A 20969-nucleotide genomic window follows, 5' to 3' on the forward strand; every position below is an offset into this window, starting at 1 on the left:
CCAATTTTCATCCTTTTACTGAGGAGGAAAAAATAATATTTTTGTTGTAGAAGGAATAGCGCCTAAGGCAGGTACTTATACTCCTGACCTTAGCCCCACGCACTCCTGTTTTATAAAGCTATAGGACAGAGCAGAGTTGGAACTGAAAAGAAAGGGGTAGAAGACAACAGATAAATTGGGAGACAGCAGGGGGATGCAGAAAGAATGACAGCAGCCACATGTGCCAGACACTTTCAGCTCCTGCAGCAAATCAGAACAATGCCAAACAAGTCTGCACTGACCGGTGACCCTGCTATGGAGGCAGGAGATGTTCAGTACTATGGGGGTGACGACAAAGAAAACTCAGCCACAGCTACAGGTGGTCCAGACAATCCAGAGGGAGTACCAGCTTCTGCTACTCGTGTCACACAACCTAGAAAGAGCCTCTCTGTCCTGCGGAGGCGTACCTATGTCCCACCTGTTCCTTGCCTTGCCGTGCTGTCTGTCCTCTTGGACAGCTGGGACCCTGGCTAGACACTCTACTCCAGGATAAGGCTGAGCAGTCCTAGTTCTCTAGACTGCCTCTTTTTATAAAGATTGGATTAGGGTAGGTGAGAATTGGAAAGATTTTTAAAAATATAGTAGAACCCAGAGAAAATGTCAAAGCTGCCACCATATAGCACCAGCAACCAGTTCTTGCGTTTTCCTTCCTTGTCTCAGTAATCCTCTCTCTGGAAGATTAACAACTGGAACAGCTCTTTCTTCCCTGTAAAGTCTGCTGGTACCAGGTTATAACCTGGATAGTGGGGAGTGTCTGCCTTAGGCTGGTTGTGCAAGAGGGCCACCTTAGGTTTCCTTGAGGACATTTATCTTGGCGCAGATCTTGAGGGCAGGGCCCAGCTTGATATTCATGGCACTCATAAGATGTTCTTCTTTAAGTAATAAAAGGGCCTGTCCATCAATCTCCTGGGAACGAAACTCCTCTGCAATCTCTTGGCAGCCTAGGAGGAAATGGTGGGAATACATCTGAGAAACTGCATCGTAGCACCAAAGGACGGGAGAAAGTAACTATGGAAGAGTGAAGACCTAGCAAAGGTTAATCCCCAAGTACGTGTCCCAAATTAATAGGAAGGTCTTAGGTGCAGCCTTAGCAGCAAAATGAAATCAGAGCAACTGGCTGTTTTTAAAAAATAATTAGCCAAGATACAGAACAACAAAGTTGTTCACCTTAGAAATGGCTTCACTTAAATAGTTACATTCAGTACAGGGGAAAGAGCAAAATAATGTTTTCTTCTTAACTGGCAAAAAATTAAAGTTATGAGCCTTTGTGGTATTTTGTTTAAGGGCCCAGAATTCAGACAATTATCAAGAAGGATAGGGTGATTTTCTTTTCTGGAGAAAACCATCCCTTTGTCAAGAATAGCTTATAAACAGTCCTGACTTGAAAAGAGTCGGGTCATAATGGCCCCTGATTTCCTAATCCCCTTCTCTGCATAAAAGGATTTTATCCATGGTGGGTATCACTATCACACATAAAAAAAAATCGGTAAGAAATATGGCTGAATCCTAAAAAGATGAAAATTGAACACTGGGATAATTTTGCGACAATGCTGTCAACTAGGAAGGAAACTAGAAAACCAGGCTGTGGGCAAGTGACTTGAATAAATATCAAAAGTAGAGCCTTTGTTGGTCCATACTTGAAGCCCCTATTGTTTAATAAAATTTCTGTTCCCTGTTAAAAAGACCCATGTAGGATGACCTCAGGAAAACAGCGTAGGTGGCCTGGGTTCTCTTGGGTGTGCCCTTGATACCTTGTAGAGAGGCGATAAACTCATACACCTCCTCTACACTCCAGCGGCTCGGATTACTAGACAGGAACACAGGGTTGATGCCATGTAATTCCGGTGTTGGTGGAGCTGTACTGGGGTTCCCCAGGTCACGTTCTCCATGCCCCGCTCTCACGGACAAAGGCCCCGGAGATGTTGGAGAGAGTGCTTCATCGTAACTGGAATTATCTGAGCCCCGGCTTGAGTCCTCTTGACCCTACAGAGAAAAGCCACAAAACAACAAGGTAAATGAATGACAGCATCAAGTTTTCCTCTCCCCAACTACCCTGGGTTTGGATTAACTGAGCATAGAAGAGAACTTAATTTAAGTGAAACAATTTGTACTCTGTTTACAAATGCCCAAAGTCATCAGTCTATTCAAGTGCCTTTCAAGCATAAACTGTACCACTTTCTTGATTCTCCCCTCCTATCAACAACTGACCTAGATTTTTCTCTACTCAGTGTTAAGGATTAATGGATACATGAACCAGTAGTCAGGTGAAGGGAGATAAGCAATCGGGAGCGCTTGGAATTTGGAGTAATACAATCTGATAACCAGAATTCTGGTCTCCTACTCTAACCTGGGCAAAGGAATTGCCCCGATAAAAAAGGATGAAGGAAGTCCGTTTTAAAGGTAGCTGGCCCTGCAACAGCTCACCCGGTGGCGTTTGCCCTGGATCTTGGCACGGGCGATGTCAGAGGAGCTGCGGCGGGGTCCACGTCGGCGAACTCGAGCATAGTTGGCTTCTTGAAATTCTTTCATTTTTTTCCTCTTCAGCCGGAACTGATGGCTACAGCTCACATTATACCTACAGGATATCAAAGCTGCTGTAGAAGACTATCTTGCTACCCTGCACTAAATATGAATTGATACTTTAAGAGCTCATTTGGGAAAGGGAATGAAAACAGAGGAGACGTCAAGTATCCACTGTGAGGTGATCCTAGAGAGGGGGTGTGCTATTAGAGGGCGGAACCAGTGCTGAGGTGGGGGGTGCCTACAGTACCTCTTGGCACAAGTCATGGAGCAGAATCTCTTGGAGCCACGAAACTGCTCTGCAGGGGCGTACTTCCCACAGTACTCACACTTCAGGAGATTCGCCTTCTTATCTAGCTCTGAAAAACAGGGCATTGCTGGAAACTTGCCATCATTTTCTGCTGCCATCCAGGCCATAGGGCTGGACTCTTAATTACTCTTAGGGTTGGCCCCCAAAGACCTACACAAAATCTAACTGAGAATCCCAAAAACATAAAGGTCAAAATCTAAACCATGAAGACATGTCCCTCAAGAACATCACAGTCTTCATAACCTTAAGCCAGACTTTCTTTTAGATGACTAATTTTATTCTAGTTTGTACACTCAGATTGCAGACAAGATTGCATTTTTAAAAAGGAGAGGAACTAATTATTAATGCCTATAAAGATATAAGATCCCTCTCCCACAAGTTTTCCACGAAAGTCCTTAATATAAATTATGAAATTCAGAATAAGTAGAACTGGAAATTGAGGAATATCATATTTTTGATCATCTCTTGAAAAATAGATCCTTACAGTAAATAATTCAACAGGTTACTTTGGCCTGATAAAGTTCCCCTAATCCTATGGAACTCCTTTTATGTGATTCTACATGTTCTCATACATGATAGGGTGTCTGTCTGTGGATGGACTTCATATAATTCCCACTTTAAATAATTACGGTTGACCTTTAACACAGGTTAGGGGCACCAAACCTCCATGCAGTTTGAAATACACGTGTAACTTTTGACTTACCCAAAACTTAACTACTAACAGTCTACTGTTGACTGGAAACATTACCAGTAACAGTCGATTCACATGTAACACATACATATTACATGTATTATTGCTATAAGGTAAGCTAAAGACAACGTTTTTTCAAGTTGTCACGACCTCCAAAAAATTTTCATGTATTAAAAAAAATCTGCATATAAGTAGACCCGCACAGTTCAAACTCTTGTTGTCCAAGGGTCAGCTACACTACTTGACCCAGACCACGAACACATCTCCAAGGGCTGCCTTCCCCTAAACAACTAACTACTTACCAGCAGATGGGCTGTCCCCTCCCAAGAGGCCACCTGACTGATTCTCCTTCAGCCCTGTTGGGAGGCCAGTCTGCAGTGGCTTCTCAGACTCTTTCAGTAACTGAGAACAACCCACCTGTCCCAGAAAAAGTTTAGTTAGGTTAGCCTAAATCCTTTCTGCTTCTTTATAGCTTTCCCCAGCATTTCTCACTATCATCTCTGGATCTCTGAATTAATGGCCAAGTCCGGTTCAGAGAAAATCATTTTCAATATGGCAACCAAGAGTCTCTAAACTGGCTTTTTTCAGTTAGAGACTGAAAGAACAGGCTCCTACCTGCCTCCCTGTATTAGAGAACAGGTTCCTACCCTGGCTCTCTTTTGTCCTTTTCCTTCCTAAGTTGCAGGGAACACACCAGGAGTCAAGATACCTGTCTGTGTTCTAGTCCTGATTCTGCAACTTGTGGTATCTAGAAAAGTCCCTTAACTTCTCTACCACAATTTTCTTTATTATAAGAAAACGTATTTGTCAAACTAAACATTATTGCTTTAAAGGTTTTTTCCTTTTATTCTTTTCTTCCCACTTCATATTCTTTCCTTTTCTCTTCTCTTCCTTCTTTACAACTAGTCATACAAATAGATTTAAACCATTCTGTAATAATTAAATAGTTCTGAGCTCTTATTTTAGTGTGGTTTGAAAAGACAACAATCAGATCAAGTGAGAGTCCCACTTGAAACTCCCACCTTCTGGCCCTGCCCTCACCGGGAAAGGTTCTGCTCCTTCCTGGATAACGAAGCCTTCAATGATGTGGGTGAGAATCTGGGGCTTCACAATGGCCTGTGGGGGTTTTGAGTCACCCATCTGTCTGGACACCATGGCTAGTGTAGGAGGCGGTGCTGATGGGGCAGGAGCCAAGGCTACTAGGTCACTGCTTGGGGTGTTAGCATTCACACTGCTCAAGGGTTCGGCTCTCTCTGGAAAATCAACACAGGTCAAGGAACACACAGGGTGACGTGACTGACCCATCTGTTAGTCAAGCCAGCCTGATCTTCCACAGTAATACACCTTCTCACCTTTGATCACTGACCCTGGATTCCCAGCTTCTGGATCTAGGATTTGCCCACCAGGTTCAGGCCCATATTCTCTAAACCACATGTCTCTCTTAGCTGACTCAGAACACAGCTCCCATCTCTACGCTCTGGTAGCACCACTGAGTCACATACTCACCTCCAAGGCTGCTCTTCTCCTCCATCGCTTTGGGGCTCTCTGCCACTGGAGATGCCTTGGCAGGAAGCATTGAACCTAATGTGGAGACATCATCTCTCTCCTCCTCAGACTCTGCCTTGCGTTTGACAGCCAATGTCTGGGGCTTGCCCTATAAAGTGAAGAACAGGAAAGAAACCAAGGTTTATGAATGAAGCACCATTCCTCCCACACTGTCAGAGAAAATCTTTAGTTCCAAACTTGCTAATTTGTATACTTCCCCCAGTACACTAAAATTCCTGGTTATTCCCAAGAAGTGTTAACTTCCACATCAGGACAAACGAAAATGCAACACTATTTAGTCCTGAACTAGACCTCAAGACCTTGGGTTGTTTTTCTAAAGACTATGACTTAGATGGTTAACACTATCTTGATCTGGGTACAGATGCAAAAATCAAGAATGGATTCAGTAGCAAATTGAGGAATATGAAGTTCAGGTATTATATAAATTAACATCTCTCTTACAAAATGAACAAATAAGTAACAGTATCTTGGCCTTCCATTTATCCCCCTCTCTTCCATAAGAGATAAATATCAAAATCTTAAACTTCTCAATTTTATTCCCCTCCTAAGTTAAGCATCGTTTCCATTCCAGGGGAACAATGCCCTCAACACCATCAGACCTCACTCACCGGCAGGTGCACAGACTGCATGTAGAAGGCAGCGGGGACCTGGGCTACAGCAGGTGAGGAGCTGGTAGTCCCCCCCTTTACCACATGTGCTGTCCCCTGCACAGGGCCAAGGGTCATCCCAGAGGCCAATGTAGGAGGGCACTCCTGCAGTGCACCAGGAGCCTGGGATGAAGGTGGCGAGGCAGCCAGATGGGCCTGACCAGGCTGCAGTGCGCCCGGCATTCCCCGGGAAGAAGGAACAGCAGCTGCCAGCTGTGCCAGTCCCAAAGCCTGGGCCTGGGCTGTACCTGGCTGTCGGGTGCCCACAACTTGCACAGGAATATGCGGAGGTGGCTGCTGGGTAGCTGACATCTTAGCAGCCCCTAACTGAGGAGGCTTGATGGGTGCTACTGGTGGTTTGGACTGGATGGGGATGGGTGGCTTGGGGGCTGGGTCAGGTGGGAGGGACAAATGTGAAGACTGAAGCATGGGCTGGACCACCAGGGTCTGGGCCTGCTGCTGGGACTGGGAAGGCGGGACAGGCTGGGCAGGTGGGACTGGCGGAGGCTGAGGGGCAGACAGGGCTGTGGCTTGCGGAGGCGGCTGCTGGGCCAGCTGGAGGTGCGTGGCCGTGTGCAGCAGCTGCGACTGGCGGTGCTGGAACTGCTGCTGGTGGTGGATGGCGATCTGCTGCTGGATCACCACCTGCTTCTGCTGGAGGTGGATCTGCTGCTGCTGAATCAGGGAGTGGGGCTGGATCTGTGTGTAGGTGGCTACGGCACAGGAGAGCAAAACCACCAACACTGTGAAGTAAAACTATCTTCCCAAGAGGTACTTAGTTTGGATCACATGGTGAATGGAAATCTAACCTGAAGGACCTGAGAGAGCACCTCACTCATACTTTCCTCCGAGTCATCACTACCTTCATCTAGTCTGAAAGATCGCAAGGAAAGAATGCCCTTGCTCAGTCATTTAATAATCTTCAGGAATTTCTTGCATTTATCTGACTTTCATTTTCTTTGCTATACTGAAAACCTGTTTCTTTGTACTCAGCAAAGGAGGAGGGCTGGCCCATCCTCTGTATGGTTACGCTCTTGAGCTCCTCAGGAGCTAAGTCCATGGTTTCTGTTCATCTCTACATCCCTTGAACCCAGCCCAGTGCCTGGCACATGAGAAACACTTAACAGTTCACAGAGGTAAAGATACCAACACCTTCCCATGAAGGCCTTGTGTTTAAGATTCATCAGTTTAAGCCCCCACCTATGAGAAGTCTTTAAGAGTCTGCTGCTGTGGGCTCTGGTTTCACCCAGTTTCCTCCACTGTAAATTGGAGTGGATAACCTCCACCCCGCCATACTCTACCGGGTGGTCCAGAGAACACATATGATATGAAAGTGCTTTGGAAACGGAAGTGCTATAGCAGGTAAATGCCAGGTATTAGTAATACAACTTACAAAAGTAACTCTTACTTTTTGAGATTAAATTATCCAAATATAGCAACCACAAGTGCTAGTAACGAAGAAGGCAAAAATAACCATTACCAAGTAAGGTGTACACATCTATGTCTAACCACAGTCTGAAAGCAACGTCAAACTATTTGGGGTTATTACTATCATTACTTATTCTTTTTTATCCTTATCATTGACACTGATGATTACAAGCTGGCGATACTAAACCCCGGCTCTATTTCCCAGTCCCAAGTGCTCTAAGGCACTTGTGCTGCCTCTGCTCTACCCTGGGCCAACTACCTACCACTAAACACAGTGAGGAAGAGAATTCACAACTTCTAAATTCTGTGAGGACACCTGTTTTCAAAGATGTATCCCTAGCCCCTAGAACACAGGAGACAATTTGGTAAGAACTGGGTACATGAACAGGTCGGGTGAATAAACCAACAAACTCCAAGTCTGAGGAAGAAAGGACAAAGCCACTTAGTCAACTGACTGCTGCTGATGGAAACAGACAGACCTCTCTCTGTCACCTGTCCTCCTATCTCCCGGGACTCATAGAAGCAGGGCTAATGTGGTTCTCTTGCCTTCCACTACTCCAGGACCCAGAAAAAAAACAAGAAAAAAGATGTGATGCACTCTGACTTCAAACAAGTTCTGAGAGGAGGATGACACTGTGCAGGGAGACACTTACCTGAGCTAATCAGGGTCTGGCTGGGAGCAGGTGTAGCTGTCCGTGTCAGGTTCATGCCCACATTCTGCTGAGCAGGCCCATCTGTGTCCGCCTTCTTGGCTGCTGCACTTTCTGCCTCTGTCTGGCTGCCCTGACTCACAGTCACTGTCTGGGCTGCAGGCAAAGGCTGCACCACTCCTGTGCCCTTCCTGGGACAGCTCCCGCCACCCATTCCTGAGGAAGGCAACTGACCCAAGCCCCCAGGTGGCTGGCCACCTCCACCTGGACCCATGGACCCCGGGATGCTACTCCCACTGCCTCCACCAGCTTGACTAAGGTTGAGGGACTGGCCTGAGGTCCCAGAAGAAGCCTGAGCCACAGCCAGGGCCTGGCTGGAGGCTTGGGAGAGGCTGGAGACAGGGCTGGCTCCAGGAGGAATGGCCTTCTGGGTAGAGCCTTGCATTTGGGGTCCTTGGGCTGAGGCCTGTTGGTTCCTCACTGCCAAGTTCTGCACCTGAAAAAGAAGAAGAAAAAGATTGGAAAAGGGGAACCAGAGGCACTAAGGTCAAAGATTTCTGTGACTGATTCAGAAGCAGCAAGACATCTACAGATATTCTACAGCCCACCTCAACTCATCCCCCCACCTTCACAGTTACATACATTAGAGGCCTTCCAGGCACCCAGGGAGGAATTCTTGAATCATACTTGATTTCTCAGTCTCCTTTTATCACTACCAAATCTGTCATCAAGTTTGGTCATTTATTCCTTCAAAATATCTCGTATTTTCCCTTTCCTCTCCTCTCATTCATTCAACATTTACCAAATACCTACCATACTTCAGGTACTACACTGGATACTGGGAATGCATGGATGAAAGACACAATCCCTACTCTTAATGAGTACTAACTAGGGAAGAGAGAGAAGAAAACTCCCACTGACTCTATTACACTCTGAACAGATACGCACAAAGTGCAATGGGAACACAGAGGAGGAGGAATTATCTCAGACTAAGGAGATCAGGGAAGACCTCGGGAACTGGCATGTTGGGTCTGAGACCCACTGGGTACAATGAAGGCGGGGCTTTGAAGACACAGGTAACAAGATTTGCAAGACCTTCAAGCCAAGAAAGAGCATAGCATTTTTAGAAATCATAAGTATTTCATTATGTTTGCAGTGAGTTAGAGGGAATGGCAAGGTAAAAAGCTAGAAAAGTAGGCTGAGGCTAGGGAGGTAGAAAGGTGCCATCATAAAAGGCCTAGTGTTAAATTAAGAAGAGTCTGAACTTTAGTTTGGAAAGAGAAAGTGTATTCATCTTGACTGTTATATTCCCAGCACCTAGCAAAGTGTCTGACACATAGTGAGTAATCTGAAATAGGAATAGAGAGAAGGAAAGATAAGTACTTAGTTGATCATAGGAAACCACACAAGAATATTAATCAGAATAAACACAATCAAATCTATGTTGAAACCATTCTTTCAAACATTGCTGAGGTAAATACAGATCAGTACAACCACTTTGGAAAACAGCCTGGCATCATATACTAAGAAGTGAACATTTACACAATCCAGGCATTCCACAAGAGAAACTCTTGCTGTATACAGCAGGAGGCATGTATAAGAATGTTCACAGCACCATCATTCATAGTAATGAAAACCCTCAAAATAGAAGACCAGTAAACTATAGTATATTCACACAATGAAATATTACATAGTAATCAAAATTAATAAAGTATAATGACATGCAACAGGATGGACCTTCACAATAAGCTATTAAGAAAGCATTCCCAATAAAATACATACAGCACAAGTACCTCATAAATTTAAATACTATATATATATAAATGGTATTGTATCTAGGATCTGCTTCTAAATAATCTGCAGGTGGTGGAAAGGGACCTGAATAGACTAGCCAGGTACTGATGTTATAGATGGTAAGGACATAGGTATTCATATTTTTTTCTATTCTTATAAATGTTTTAAATTTCCCATAATAAAAAGTACTTCTTAGAAATATATGTAATGCAATAAAACTATATAAAAAGGGACATAGGGAAAGATGAACCTAGGAATCAGAAAGGTCATTACCATGGGTAGGGGCAGGCAGTGGGTGAACTGGGGAGCGCTTATTACATTACTAAAACTTACTGAGAAAATAAATAAAAATGGGCTACAAATGGATCATTGAAGATGATGTCATAAGCTAAGGGTTATGATTTATCAAATTCTGTACATCAGAGGCATAATTAAAAATGTTAATAACACATATTTTCTTATAAAAAAAACATACTCTGATTATTCAGCCATTAAAAAAAAAAAGAAACCCTGCTGCTTGTGACAACACGGATGGACCTATAGGATGTTATGCTAAGTGTGATAAGCCAGGCAGAGAAAGACAAATACCATATAACCTCACTTACTTGTGGAATATAAAAAAAATGAATTAAAATAGCAGTAGACTCAGAAACACCGAGGAATGACTGGTGGTTACCATGGGGGAGGGATTGGCATGGGTGGGGGTGGGAGAGTTAGGGGAATAAAGACACACAAAAATTCCCAATCACAAATAAGTTGGTCATGGGGATGGAAGTGCAGCATGGAGAATAATCAGTGGTTCTGTAACATCTTCCTATGCTGAGAGATAGTAACCACTAGTGGGGGCGAGGATTTAATAATATGGGAAACTGTTGAATTGCTGTGTTGTTTATTTGAAATCAATGTAAGATTGTGTATCAATGGTACTTCAATAAAAAAAAATTATTCTAATAGTAATGTGGAAAGGCTGAAGTAAAGAGACCAGGTAGAAAACTAGTACAGTAATTTAGGTGAAAAATAAAAAGAACCTGAATTCAGGCAACAGCTATAAAGAAAAGGTGATAAAGGTGATAGGTTTTGAGATTTATAAGAATCATCAGTATTGGGTACTGGGGAATTTAATATCACCTGGCAATCATACATTTTTTAAAAACAGCTTCCTTTCCATAATGGCCATTTGTAACTTTCCTAGTCTGTATACCTCAGAACCACTTTCCCTCTGCCCCTTACTCTGCACCCCTGCATTCTATGGGCGTGACACTTCATCAGTTCCTCACCTGCATCAGCACCTGCCCCTTACTGCTCCCTTTTCTCCTCCCTCAATCCTCTATGCTCAGGAACCCACCCCCTCCTCCTCCTCAAGCTGATATTATCAGTTCTTTCCTGCCCTTCACCCTCTCTATTGGCTCCCTCCTATCACCAGGCCTGAATCCCACTTCCCCAACCCCAGCTTCATCCACCTCTCCTGCTACTACTAAACTCTTAGTACAGCTCACAATTGAACAACACAAGTTTGAACTACACGGGTTTTTTTCAATAAATACACCATAAATTTTTTTTGGAGATCTGCGACAATCTGAAAAAACATTCTTTTCTTTAGCTAACTTTACTAGAAGAAGATAGTATATAACACATATAACATACAAAATATGCACTGACTGGTTGTTTATGTTATTGGTAAGGCTTCTGGTCAACAGAAGGCTATTAGTTAAGTTCTGGGGACATCACAACTTACACGCAGGTTTTCAACTGCACAGCGTTGTTCAAGATCAGCTGTAGTTTTCCACATTCATGGCATCTATTCCCACTGTCCAGCTGTTCCTCAAGTCATATTACTTTGGCTTCAACACCTGCAGCTCCACTGACACAGCTCTCCATCCACGAGAAAATCCATCTTTCTCGTCCTCTCTACTGAATGTGTCAGAGGACTCCCACCCCTTCTCATAACATTCTGTTCCGTTTTTTTCCTGACACCAGGTTTTCTTGTCTCTGTCACTCTTTCCTACTCACCTTGCCACTCAACCTTAAACTGCTCTGTTTTCTAAGGGCTCCTCCTAACCTGCAGGGCTGCATCTTAAAGGCTTTTCTTTCTCTATCCATACCATCTACCTAAGCAATTTCAAGCGCTCCCTGACTTCAACTTCTCTACACGACTACTACTTTTGAATGTTTACCTCAGCTCAGATTGGCTCCTCTGGGACCAAGTACCACATATGCAAAACCACTGACCTCAAAACCTCGTGGATGGCTTGCGAGCACTTCTAAGTCAGCATATCCAAAAGCAAACTTCTCCCTAAATCCATTCTCCAACATTTTTCATCCCACCAGCCACCCACTCCTGTGTCAGATCTCTGGCATCTCCCTCAACTCCCCCATCCACTGAGTCAGTTCTTTTTCAAGTTTTCTCAAATGTATTCACTTTTGTCCATCTCCATTGCTGCCACCTAATCCAGACACCTCTTTCCCTAAACTGTTATAACACTGTTGCTCTCCTTATATATTCATACTGTTCTATTTATTCTCCATAGAGCAGCCAAGAGTCTTTAAAGAAAAAAAAATCCTCAATCTTTCCATGAGACTTCCATGTTTAAAATCCTTCCATAGTTACCCTTTGCCTTTCACATAAAGACCCAAATCCTAAGCCCAGGCCCCAGGGCCCTGCAAGGTGAGGTCTCTTCTTCCTCTTCAGCACCATCTCCATCCCCCTTTGCCAAATTCCAGGAGCACAGGTCTTCTTTCCATTCCTCCAATATATAAAGCTCCTTCACTACTCGGGGTCTTCGGACCCTAAGGTTCCCCTGCCTTCACCACTTTCCTTCCATGTCTTCAACCTGACTCACTTCTATGGGCCCCAGTTTAAAGGTCACCAGCTCAGGGAGGACTTCTTCACTTCCACCCCCATCCCAAGGCTAAATCAGGGCCTTTCTGTTTTCAGTGCACTCTGTGCTTTCTAACGAAGCAATTATTAAACCATTCAGGTGATTATTTGCTTAATGTCTGGTGCTTCAAAGATTTATAATCTCTTTAGTCTAGTGATCATGACTTTCTTTGGCATTTGTGGCTAAGGAATGGCTAATGTGCATAATAACAGCTAACACTCTTAACCACTCATTACATCCAGGCATTTTTCAAGCACTTACACGTATCAACTCATTTCATCCTCCCAAAACATCCTGAGCAAGGTACTTTATAGACAAGAAACTGTGGTAAAAAGATGTTAGGTCACTTGCCTGGTCACAGGGTAAGTTGTGGAGTTGGAATCTAAGCCAAACATCAGATTCACATTTTCAACCACTACTCTGTCCCGCCACATACTGACACTCAAATGTCTGATAAATAAACAGATAGATAAATCTAAGAACTGGAGATGGAAGCAGTCTCAACTTCATCCTCTGATCCCACTACTATTACCATAGTCTAAAACGAAGGTCTTGCCTTGTAATGAAATGACCCTGAGAGTTTCTTATCAGATTACACAATTTCTCTTTCTTCTCCAGGCGCAAGTTCCTAGATGGTTCTTTCAAAAGTACCTTCCTTACCCTACTCGTCAGCTATGCAACAACCAGCAATGACCCTTGCAACCTATGGAGTTACTTGGATTTCAAAAACTTCTCCATAATGATGACCTTTTTTACCATCAGGCCCACTGTCTCCACTTTACCCACTCATCCCCAACTCACAGTCACATATATGAATTATGTCTTTACACATACTGTTCTCTCTCATCCTCTTACTCTAAATCAAATCTCACCCATTCTTCAAGAGTCTGCTCAAGTAGCCTGAAAGCCACTGAGAAGTAATATAGCCAACGCTTCTCTAAACTCTTGTGTCACTCAAGTTAGTAGCATGTACTCCTGTACCTTGTTTTGTTGTTTTCTAAGCTCTTTGAAGACTTGGCTTCTATTTCTTTTCAATCCCCACAAATTTCCAGTATATAACTGAGTACATCAATAAAAAGAGCTCAGTATCGTCTTGCTAACTGATAAACGAAAGAAGGAAATAAGTAGTGTGAGATCCTAGTTTCTATCCCATCCAGAAAAAGCAAACAAATTCAGGCTCAAAATACATTTTGGAGAGGGGATAAGGCATGGAAAGCAATGGCGAGGAAGCCTGGACTGAGAAACAGAGGGAGCAGAAGCAGACCGCTCAGAGGTGAGAGCCACCACGACTCGTAAAGACAAAGCAGCAGATGTTCTTCCAGCAGCTCAGCCAGGTTAGTTTCATATCCATCTAAATGCAGGATTCCCTCAACCATCCCTTATCTTTCAGAGACCGTACTGCCTGCCATCAGAGGGAATTAAGGCTTCCTGAATAAAACTGGGCCCTGGAGGGCTAAAAGAAGAGCAAGAAAATCTGCCCGTATTGAGAATATGGCTTCCAGATTCACAGGGCTCGTTTCAGTTGAAGCTACTTCCCTTCCTAACTCAAAAGCTGTAAGAGATCTGAATTCTACAGAAATTAAGAAAAAGGAAAACCAAAGAAAGCGCCCTGAAAAGCAGCACAGGCGTAGAAGGGCAGGCCCTAGCTCATGCCATTCCTTTTAACCCCAGTGCCCACCCACAGGTCAGGTGGTTACCACTGACCTGATCTGTATCTGTATGAACTCCGGGAGACTGAGCGGATGGTACCTCCTGCTGGACTGCAGCCACTGCCCCGTTAGGCATCAGGATGAGCTGGGAGGCTAGAGGCACATTCCGGCCCAGGGTCCGGTTTACCTGCAACAGGTTTCCCAGCTGTGGCTGGCGAGAGGAGGAAGAGGAAGAACAGAGGAAGGAGAACAAGAAAAGCAGACAGACAGAAGAAATGGAAGGGAAGGACCACAAGACAAAATAAACAAGATACGAAACAGCTAAGCCCTACCCCTTTCCACACCAACCCAGGAGACCCTTAGTCTTCCTATGTGATGACTAATCCAGAATAAAACCTAGAATGTGTATATAAAACTACAGACTGATAACAAGAGTCCAATAACAAAGAAATTGAGACAATAAGGATGAAGAACAAGTATTTATGTATAGTAAGTAGATAGGCTAAGAGTTAAGGCAGAATTTGTGTACTTGAGCCACAGGTTTAAGGAGTAGACTGCATGTGACACTACTTTAGTCAAATGTGAAAGTGAACATCTTCTAACTTGAGCTCTCAATATAATCCTCAGCATCACTTCTAGAGGGAAGTAGGACATAGGAAGTAGACTGGCTTGTCTTAAATAAAAATAAAATACCTGGGTAACCATGGTTAAATACAACAGCTTTCACGCCAGTCCTTGCAGGGACAGAACAATTACACCCTTGGGACAATGGTGATTGTGTCTGTGGCTTACCCGTAGATACATCTGGGCCTGGGACTGGTTGAGGGGTGGGGAGGTGGTGTTCCCCAGTAGCACAGACTGAGTCAAGGTGGTAGCACTGGGAGAGCTCACACTCTGGGATCGGCTGATGAGCTGGGCGGCCGACGTGGTGGCCAGATTGATCTGTGAGGTATAGAAAGGAACCAGGACTAAGGCTTTGGGAGACATAAGAAAATGTACATGACAGACAAATTCAGAAAGCCATGGTCAAGAAAAGAGTATCTCATTTTCAGAGTTAAGTGACAATGAGTAATACCTTCCTAGCCATAACTGCCACCCTGGCTACTGCGGGATATCACCCAAGGAGCCAGTCCCTAAAACAGCAGCTGAGAAGGCAAAGGAACGAAATGGAACAGAGTTTACTTCTCATTGAAGGGTCCAGAGATTAGTCCCTTTCCTTTGTTATCATTTCTTCTACTTCAGGATTTTCTCCCTCCTTCCTTAGACCTCTTCATTAAGATTCTTATGTAGATCCAAGTTGGTTACTTTCCCTTTCACTATTATTCTCTACACTGGAGCAGTAAATACTACTGGGGCTCAATAAACACTTTCAGCTCAGCTGCACAATGTAGTTTAACCCAGAGTCAGAGACCCAGGGAGAGAAGCCTCTCGGGGGAAGAAAGCAGTACTCACTGAGGCCTGGGTGGTGGGAGTCTGCGGCGGGGCAGTGCTGGTGTTCGGGGAGCTGGCCTGCCGACTGGCTGCAATTGTGGCCTGTCACAGGAAAATGGAAACAAGTCCAGAGACAACAAAGAAAAGCTCTGAATCTTCCAGTAATAAATCACAAGCCCAAAACATAATAAAAGATTTCAGGTAGGAACCGAGACTACTATAGAGCAAGGAAAAGTATATTCACTGTCCCAGTAACCTTCACACTACATATGTCAACCCAGTAACTCTCACACAACTCTCCTGGGACAGAAAGACAACCTGCCTGCCCCATCCTCCTCCCACTTTCTTTTAGGGAGTAGAACCTTTGGTCAGGTCACATCACGAGTCACTGATAAGCCTACAGAGAGCTGTCCAACACAAATATAAAGTAAACCACATATAATTTTCTAGTATGTACATGTTTTTAAAAGTGAAAAGAAACAGCACAAATCAACTTTAATATCTTATTTAAGCCAATATATCTCCATTTCAACATGTAACCAATATAAGCAAACTAGTGAGATAACTTACATTATTTTCCTCAAACTAAGTCTTTGGAAGCCAAAATCTTATTGCACATCTCAATTTGGACTAGCCACATTTTAAGCACACAATAGCTACATGTACCTAGTGGCTACCATATTGGACAGTGCAGGTCTAGAATATAGTCATTCTACCTCTAAAAGGTAGCTCTCCCACAATTCCTACTACAACCCCAGAAACCAAGACACACTCATCCTCCTACAGGACACAGGCAGAGGACTCTGTTTCCAGCCTGGCTGAGTGGAGGATGCGGTGCACCCCTACCCACCTGTGATGCCTCTCCCCTCCCTCTCGGACCAGCTGGCTGCTGACCTCTCACCTGCTGGACAGCAGCCAGGCTATGCAGCTGGGCATTGCTGAGCTGCTGCTGGAGCATGAACTGGTGGAAATACTGAGCTGCATTGGGCTGACGCTGCAGTGCCTGAAGAGCCTAGGAGGAGAAAAAGAGGGTCAACCCACTTAGAAAGAAGCACTCCCAACTTCTACCCTATGCGAATTGCTGTGCCCTCATGAAAGGGACATATGGGAAGGAGAGAAGCACAGGAAGACAGGAGTCTGGCTAAATCATCAACAGCTGAATTTTCTGTTTTTATTTTAGAGCGGTAAGTTCATAGTGTCCTCAAAAAGTGGAGAAGCAATTAATTTGCTATGATCTATTCTTATTTATAAAGAGAAGTAAAGCAGTGTAATGCACATGACCTTTTATTTCCCCAAAATGGAATCTGGAAACACATGATAGAGCAAGAAAAAGAGCTGGGACTAGACAAGTTGAAAATAAATGGGATGGCAATTGATGTAAAAAGAGGAAAATAAAATACAATACGTACAATAAAGGTGATAGCCCTAAGGGGTTGAAAATGATGAAAAATATAGTAAATAGTAGCTCATGAAGATTCTGGCAGGTAAAATTTTCAAATAACTGGCATTCCCAAATCTTTAAAACATAATGCTGGTAGATATTTATAAAGATGATTCTGGTAATTCAGTTTTGGTTATAACTTTAGGATACTACTGCATTTTTATTCTTTAACAATTAGAACTATTCTTATGATATGCATAATTATTCTAATCACCAAAACATCTTAAGTAAAAGGCCCATTCCCAAGCAGATTTTTTAAAGAAAGGAATTTACTAACTAAACTCTTTAAAGGGTCTCACACTTCCATTACTCGGGATAATTTTCAAGAAAAATCAGTTTAAAAACCTGACAAACCATAAACAGGAATAGCTAGTGAGAATCTAGCTAACTGAACTGAATGGTACAAAAAACCTTAGTTTAAAAACTGAACCTCATTCTCTGTTTGCTTGTTCAAGCTGTCATCACCTCCTAAGATTATCATCAGAGCAGGAAGGGACCTTAGTCATTACCTAAGCCCACTCCCCCAGTTTGCTGGAGGAGAACTAAGGCCAAGTACCTTCCAGCATCCTGCCTTCCTCAAGCTCATCCTCATGGTCACAACCCCTCAGCGCGGAGCCTCACCTGCACCGCTTGGCGTTCATACAGCGACATTTGCGCTATCTGCGGCCGAGAGCTGCCCCCGGAGCTGGAACTCCCATTGGTGGAGCTGGAGTTCTGCTCACTCTCAGTCTCCATCACAGTGGTCCAGGGTCCCCAAGGCTGGACCTCTGACTCAAGACCTAGATGCAAGTAGCAAAGGATTAACATTTATACTTGATTCCAAGCTATTATTTCATGTTATTACTCAAGTCATATATAAGCCTTTCCCTCTTCCCTAAATCATGGTGTCTTGGGCTCTATGACTACCAAGTCTGCAGGACACTCTTACAACCTTACAACCTTAGCTTCCCTGTGACATCTTTGAGCTATATAGTACTTTGAAAGAAACCACCTTTACATATTCCCTCATGGTTCTCATTGAACATAAAATTACCAGAATGTAAGACTAATTATACTAAGACCACTTTACATCCCCATAATAAAACTTAAATAGTTTAAAATCTTCCCACTTAAAACTTACTGTTAATCTCATTTTTATCAGAATCTGCATCACTGTTATCAGCAACATTTTAACAATGGCCACCATTTACTGAGAAGCCATAAGTGCCTTCAATCAGTGGGCTGGGCTCTTCACTGCCATTATATCTCACAGGGCTTTAAGGTAAATATGCTTACCCTCACTTTACAATGGTGATGAGGTTTTCTGAGGTTAAGGAACTGTCCTAGTAAGTATCAAGTGTTTACACTAGTACATGCTCTTTTTCTAACCAAAAAAATAAAATCTGTGATTAAGGCAGTGTCACTCAGTTTGAGTACTCATTGTCCTCATTTTATGGAGGAGGAGTTTAAGATACAGATATGTTAATACATTGTGCAAAGTCATAAAAACTAGGAGGTAGAAGAGCTAGGTAGGCTACAGCCCATATTGCTCAAATAGCTGCCTGGTTCCTGCTCAGGTGACTAACAGTACCTCAGGCATGTCATTTCCCCTTCTTGTATTTGCAAAGAAGGCCTCACAACTGAATGTGATATATCATTTCAACAAATGACTCCCAGGTATTAAACATACTAATATACAGCAATGAAAGCTTTCATTGCTGTAATGAAGATTTTTTAGTCCACTTAAGCGGTCAGAATTTACCCTCTGGGGTCTACATTAAAATCTTCAAAAAAGCATAGGAAAACATTGCTAAGAACCAAGCAAAGAGACAGGAGATGAGAAGAAGAAATACACCTCCAGAGCAGCACTAACTGACGATAAGGGGTATTTCATTGTTGTTCACTCTTACTTTTTTTCTCTTTTGCAAAACCTAGACATTATATTCTCTGCTTTTGACGCTCGGGGCCACTAGAAATATCAAGTGTAAAAAGCACTATTGGCTTAGGAATGTAAACATTAAACCAGAATTTCTGCTAAGGGCTGTCAACAGTTGGATGCTTAATGATTGCATCCAAACCAAACGGTAAATAAAAACAAACCACTTAGCCATGGAAACAGAGTTAGGGAGATTTCTTATTATTCCATTCCCAGTATCATCTGATCATATCATTATCCCACAAGAACTCTACCCATCGCCACAGTTTCATTCAGGAATAGAAATGTCACTGCAAACATGGATATAACACAAGAGGTACACAGGAGAAATCTTATCAGCTTCAACTCTATCTTCTCCCCACATCTTTTGCCAAAATATCAAAGCACTAAACAGATACAGACCCATGAATCCTCATTATCAGCATGTGAAGAAAAAAAGTGGGTAAGGATTAGAGCAGCATGGCACAGTTGTATAGATCACTGGACCCAGAAACATGAGCCCCCTTTACTAACTAGAGGGAACATTAATTCCTACATTCCTAAGTGAAAATGCTAATAAACTGTACGATCCCTCATCTCCCCAAAAATGGAAGTCTTGACTTTGTTTTTTTTCAGATTGTGAAATGGAAATACAGATGGAAAGGGAACAGGTTCAAGTCTTTCATAAAATCAGGGGAGACTGTCATCAAAACCACGATCCCTGGATCCCAGGCACACAAAGCTATTCATTTGTAATCAATAGGACTGTAAATTTAAATACAGAAAATGAAGTTTACTAGAAAGCACAGTGAATGTAAATTTTCAGAATTCAACTGGAAGAGAGTTGACAAGTTGACCCATAAAGGTTCCCAGAACAGCTAAAGCAGGGTCATCCTGAAAGGTAGGATTTGGGTGTGTGTGGGTTGGGTAGGAGGAGCGCAGACCTCCAGAAGGGAGCTACAAAAGGGCATTATAGTGGATCTAATACTGGGCCTGTTGAGTCAAGAGTTAGAGGAAATCAATTTCCCTAGGCGTAAAACTCTGTCTGGTAGAAACGACGGGACATGTGAAGGGGGTTGTCCGGGGAAGACTGTGCCAAAGAAATGGAAGTAACGTGGAGAATAGGGATAGCAGACGCCCAGGATTTCTCGTTGCACACAGAACCTTGATGAAAATGTGGTTCCGAAGAGAAATAAATACCCCGGGGGAAGGAGCAGGTAAGAGTGGTGCCAGGAGCGAGCTTACCCAAGTGAGCGCGGAGATGTGCTGAGGGCGGGGAGTCAGGCAGGAGAGAGACAGAAGTCAGGAATGAAGTCGGGAGGCTGAGGAACCCAGCGGACCATAAAAAGCAGGGAGGTGACTAGACGGCATGCTTGGATGGGAGAATCAAAGTCAGAGGAGGAAAAATGAATGAGAAAATGAGCCGTCAGGAGCAACTCGGGTGACAGCGCTCAGCACAGCGAAATGAATTAGCAAGAAGGCTTGGACAGGCAGCGCGGAAGGACCGCAGAGCGAAGCGCTGGAGGTAGGCAGGGGGAGAAACCGGGGGAGGTACCTGGGGCGTTTCGCGGACGGAGGTGGCTGCAGAAACATCCCCGCGCAGCCAAGCCCCCGGGGCGCCTGCCCCTCCCCGGCCCGCCGCCGCCCGGTTACCTTCGCGCCTGGCTCTGCACCCGCGAGCTCCGGGGGCGCGTCCGCCTCATGGGCCGGGGTCCCCAGTCGCCAGGCCGGGCGGGGGGCTCGCTCGGCCTCCGCGGCGGGCTCCCCGCGCCTCCTCCCCTTCCTGGAGGGGCGGGGGCGCCGAGGGCGGGGTGGGAGGTGCCCGGCGCGGCCGCGGCTCCCCGCCCCTCCCGCCGCTCCGGGTGCGGGCCCGGCCGCGGCTCTGCCAGGCCTCCGGGGCGCGCCGCGGGCCTGTCACTTCCTGCCGGGCCGAGCGGGTGGGGGCTGCAGGCCGGGGGCTGCGGGCCGGGCCGGAGGAGGGGGCTGGCGGGGAGGTGCTTCCGGGGCAGCGGGACCCCTCCCCGCCCCTC

The 20969-nt window shown here is 44.5% G+C and overlaps 1 protein-coding gene and 1 long non-coding RNA gene across 6 annotated transcripts in view; one reads left to right on the top strand and one right to left on the bottom strand.

The window, feature by feature from the left end:
* Nucleotides 1–20909, bottom strand: PHC1 (polyhomeotic homolog 1). Of its 5 annotated transcripts, none has more exons than XM_037008731.2 (16): nt 20593–20909; nt 19363–20311; nt 17667–17824; nt 16506–16616; nt 15626–15706; nt 14966–15115; nt 14229–14360; nt 7855–8347; nt 5735–6486; nt 5067–5214; nt 4602–4813; nt 3863–3977; nt 2810–2918; nt 2464–2614; nt 1791–2022; nt 1–980 (listed from the first exon to the last, which is right to left on the bottom strand). In XM_037008731.2, the coding sequence occupies exons 2-16, from the start codon at nt 19364–19366 to the stop codon at nt 826–828; spliced, it is 3003 nt and encodes a 1000-aa protein (XP_036864626.2). In that variant the 5' UTR covers nt 19367–20311; nt 20593–20909; the 3' UTR covers nt 1–825. The 5 variants fall into 5 exon arrangements, with proteins under 5 accessions (XP_036864626.2, XP_036864624.2, XP_017514332.3 ...); XM_037008729.2 differs by having other exon boundaries at nt 14229–14384; nt 20593–20908; XM_017658843.3 differs by lacking the exon at nt 19363–20311 and having other exon boundaries at nt 14229–14384; nt 20593–20908.
* LOC108396118 (uncharacterized) overlaps nt 20318–20969 on the top strand; it is a 25081-nt gene continuing 24429 nt past the window's right edge. The window contains exon 1 of the long non-coding RNA XR_005058650.2: nt 20318–20464. This is a non-coding gene — a long non-coding RNA (uncharacterized lncRNA). The remainder of the gene's footprint in view (nt 20465–20969) is intronic.

Source organism: Manis javanica, chromosome 15 (genome assembly GCF_040802235.1).
Source record: "Manis javanica isolate MJ-LG chromosome 15, MJ_LKY, whole genome shotgun sequence".
NCBI lineage: Eukaryota > Metazoa > Chordata > Mammalia > Pholidota > Manidae > Manis > Manis javanica.

What these genes read in the sequence shown, in the direction of transcription:
- PHC1 (XM_037008729.2), bottom strand. An exon ending in ATGAACGCCAAGCGGTGCAG is followed by an intron (nt 16,617 to 17,666) that starts GTGAGGCTCCGC and finishes TTCTCCTCCTAG; the next exon opens with GCTCTTCAGGCACTGCAGCG. An exon ending in GCCTGGCTGCTGTCCAGCAG is followed by an intron (nt 15,707 to 16,505) that starts GTGAGAGGTCAG and finishes TTCCTGTGACAG; the next exon opens with GCCACAATTGCAGCCAGTCG.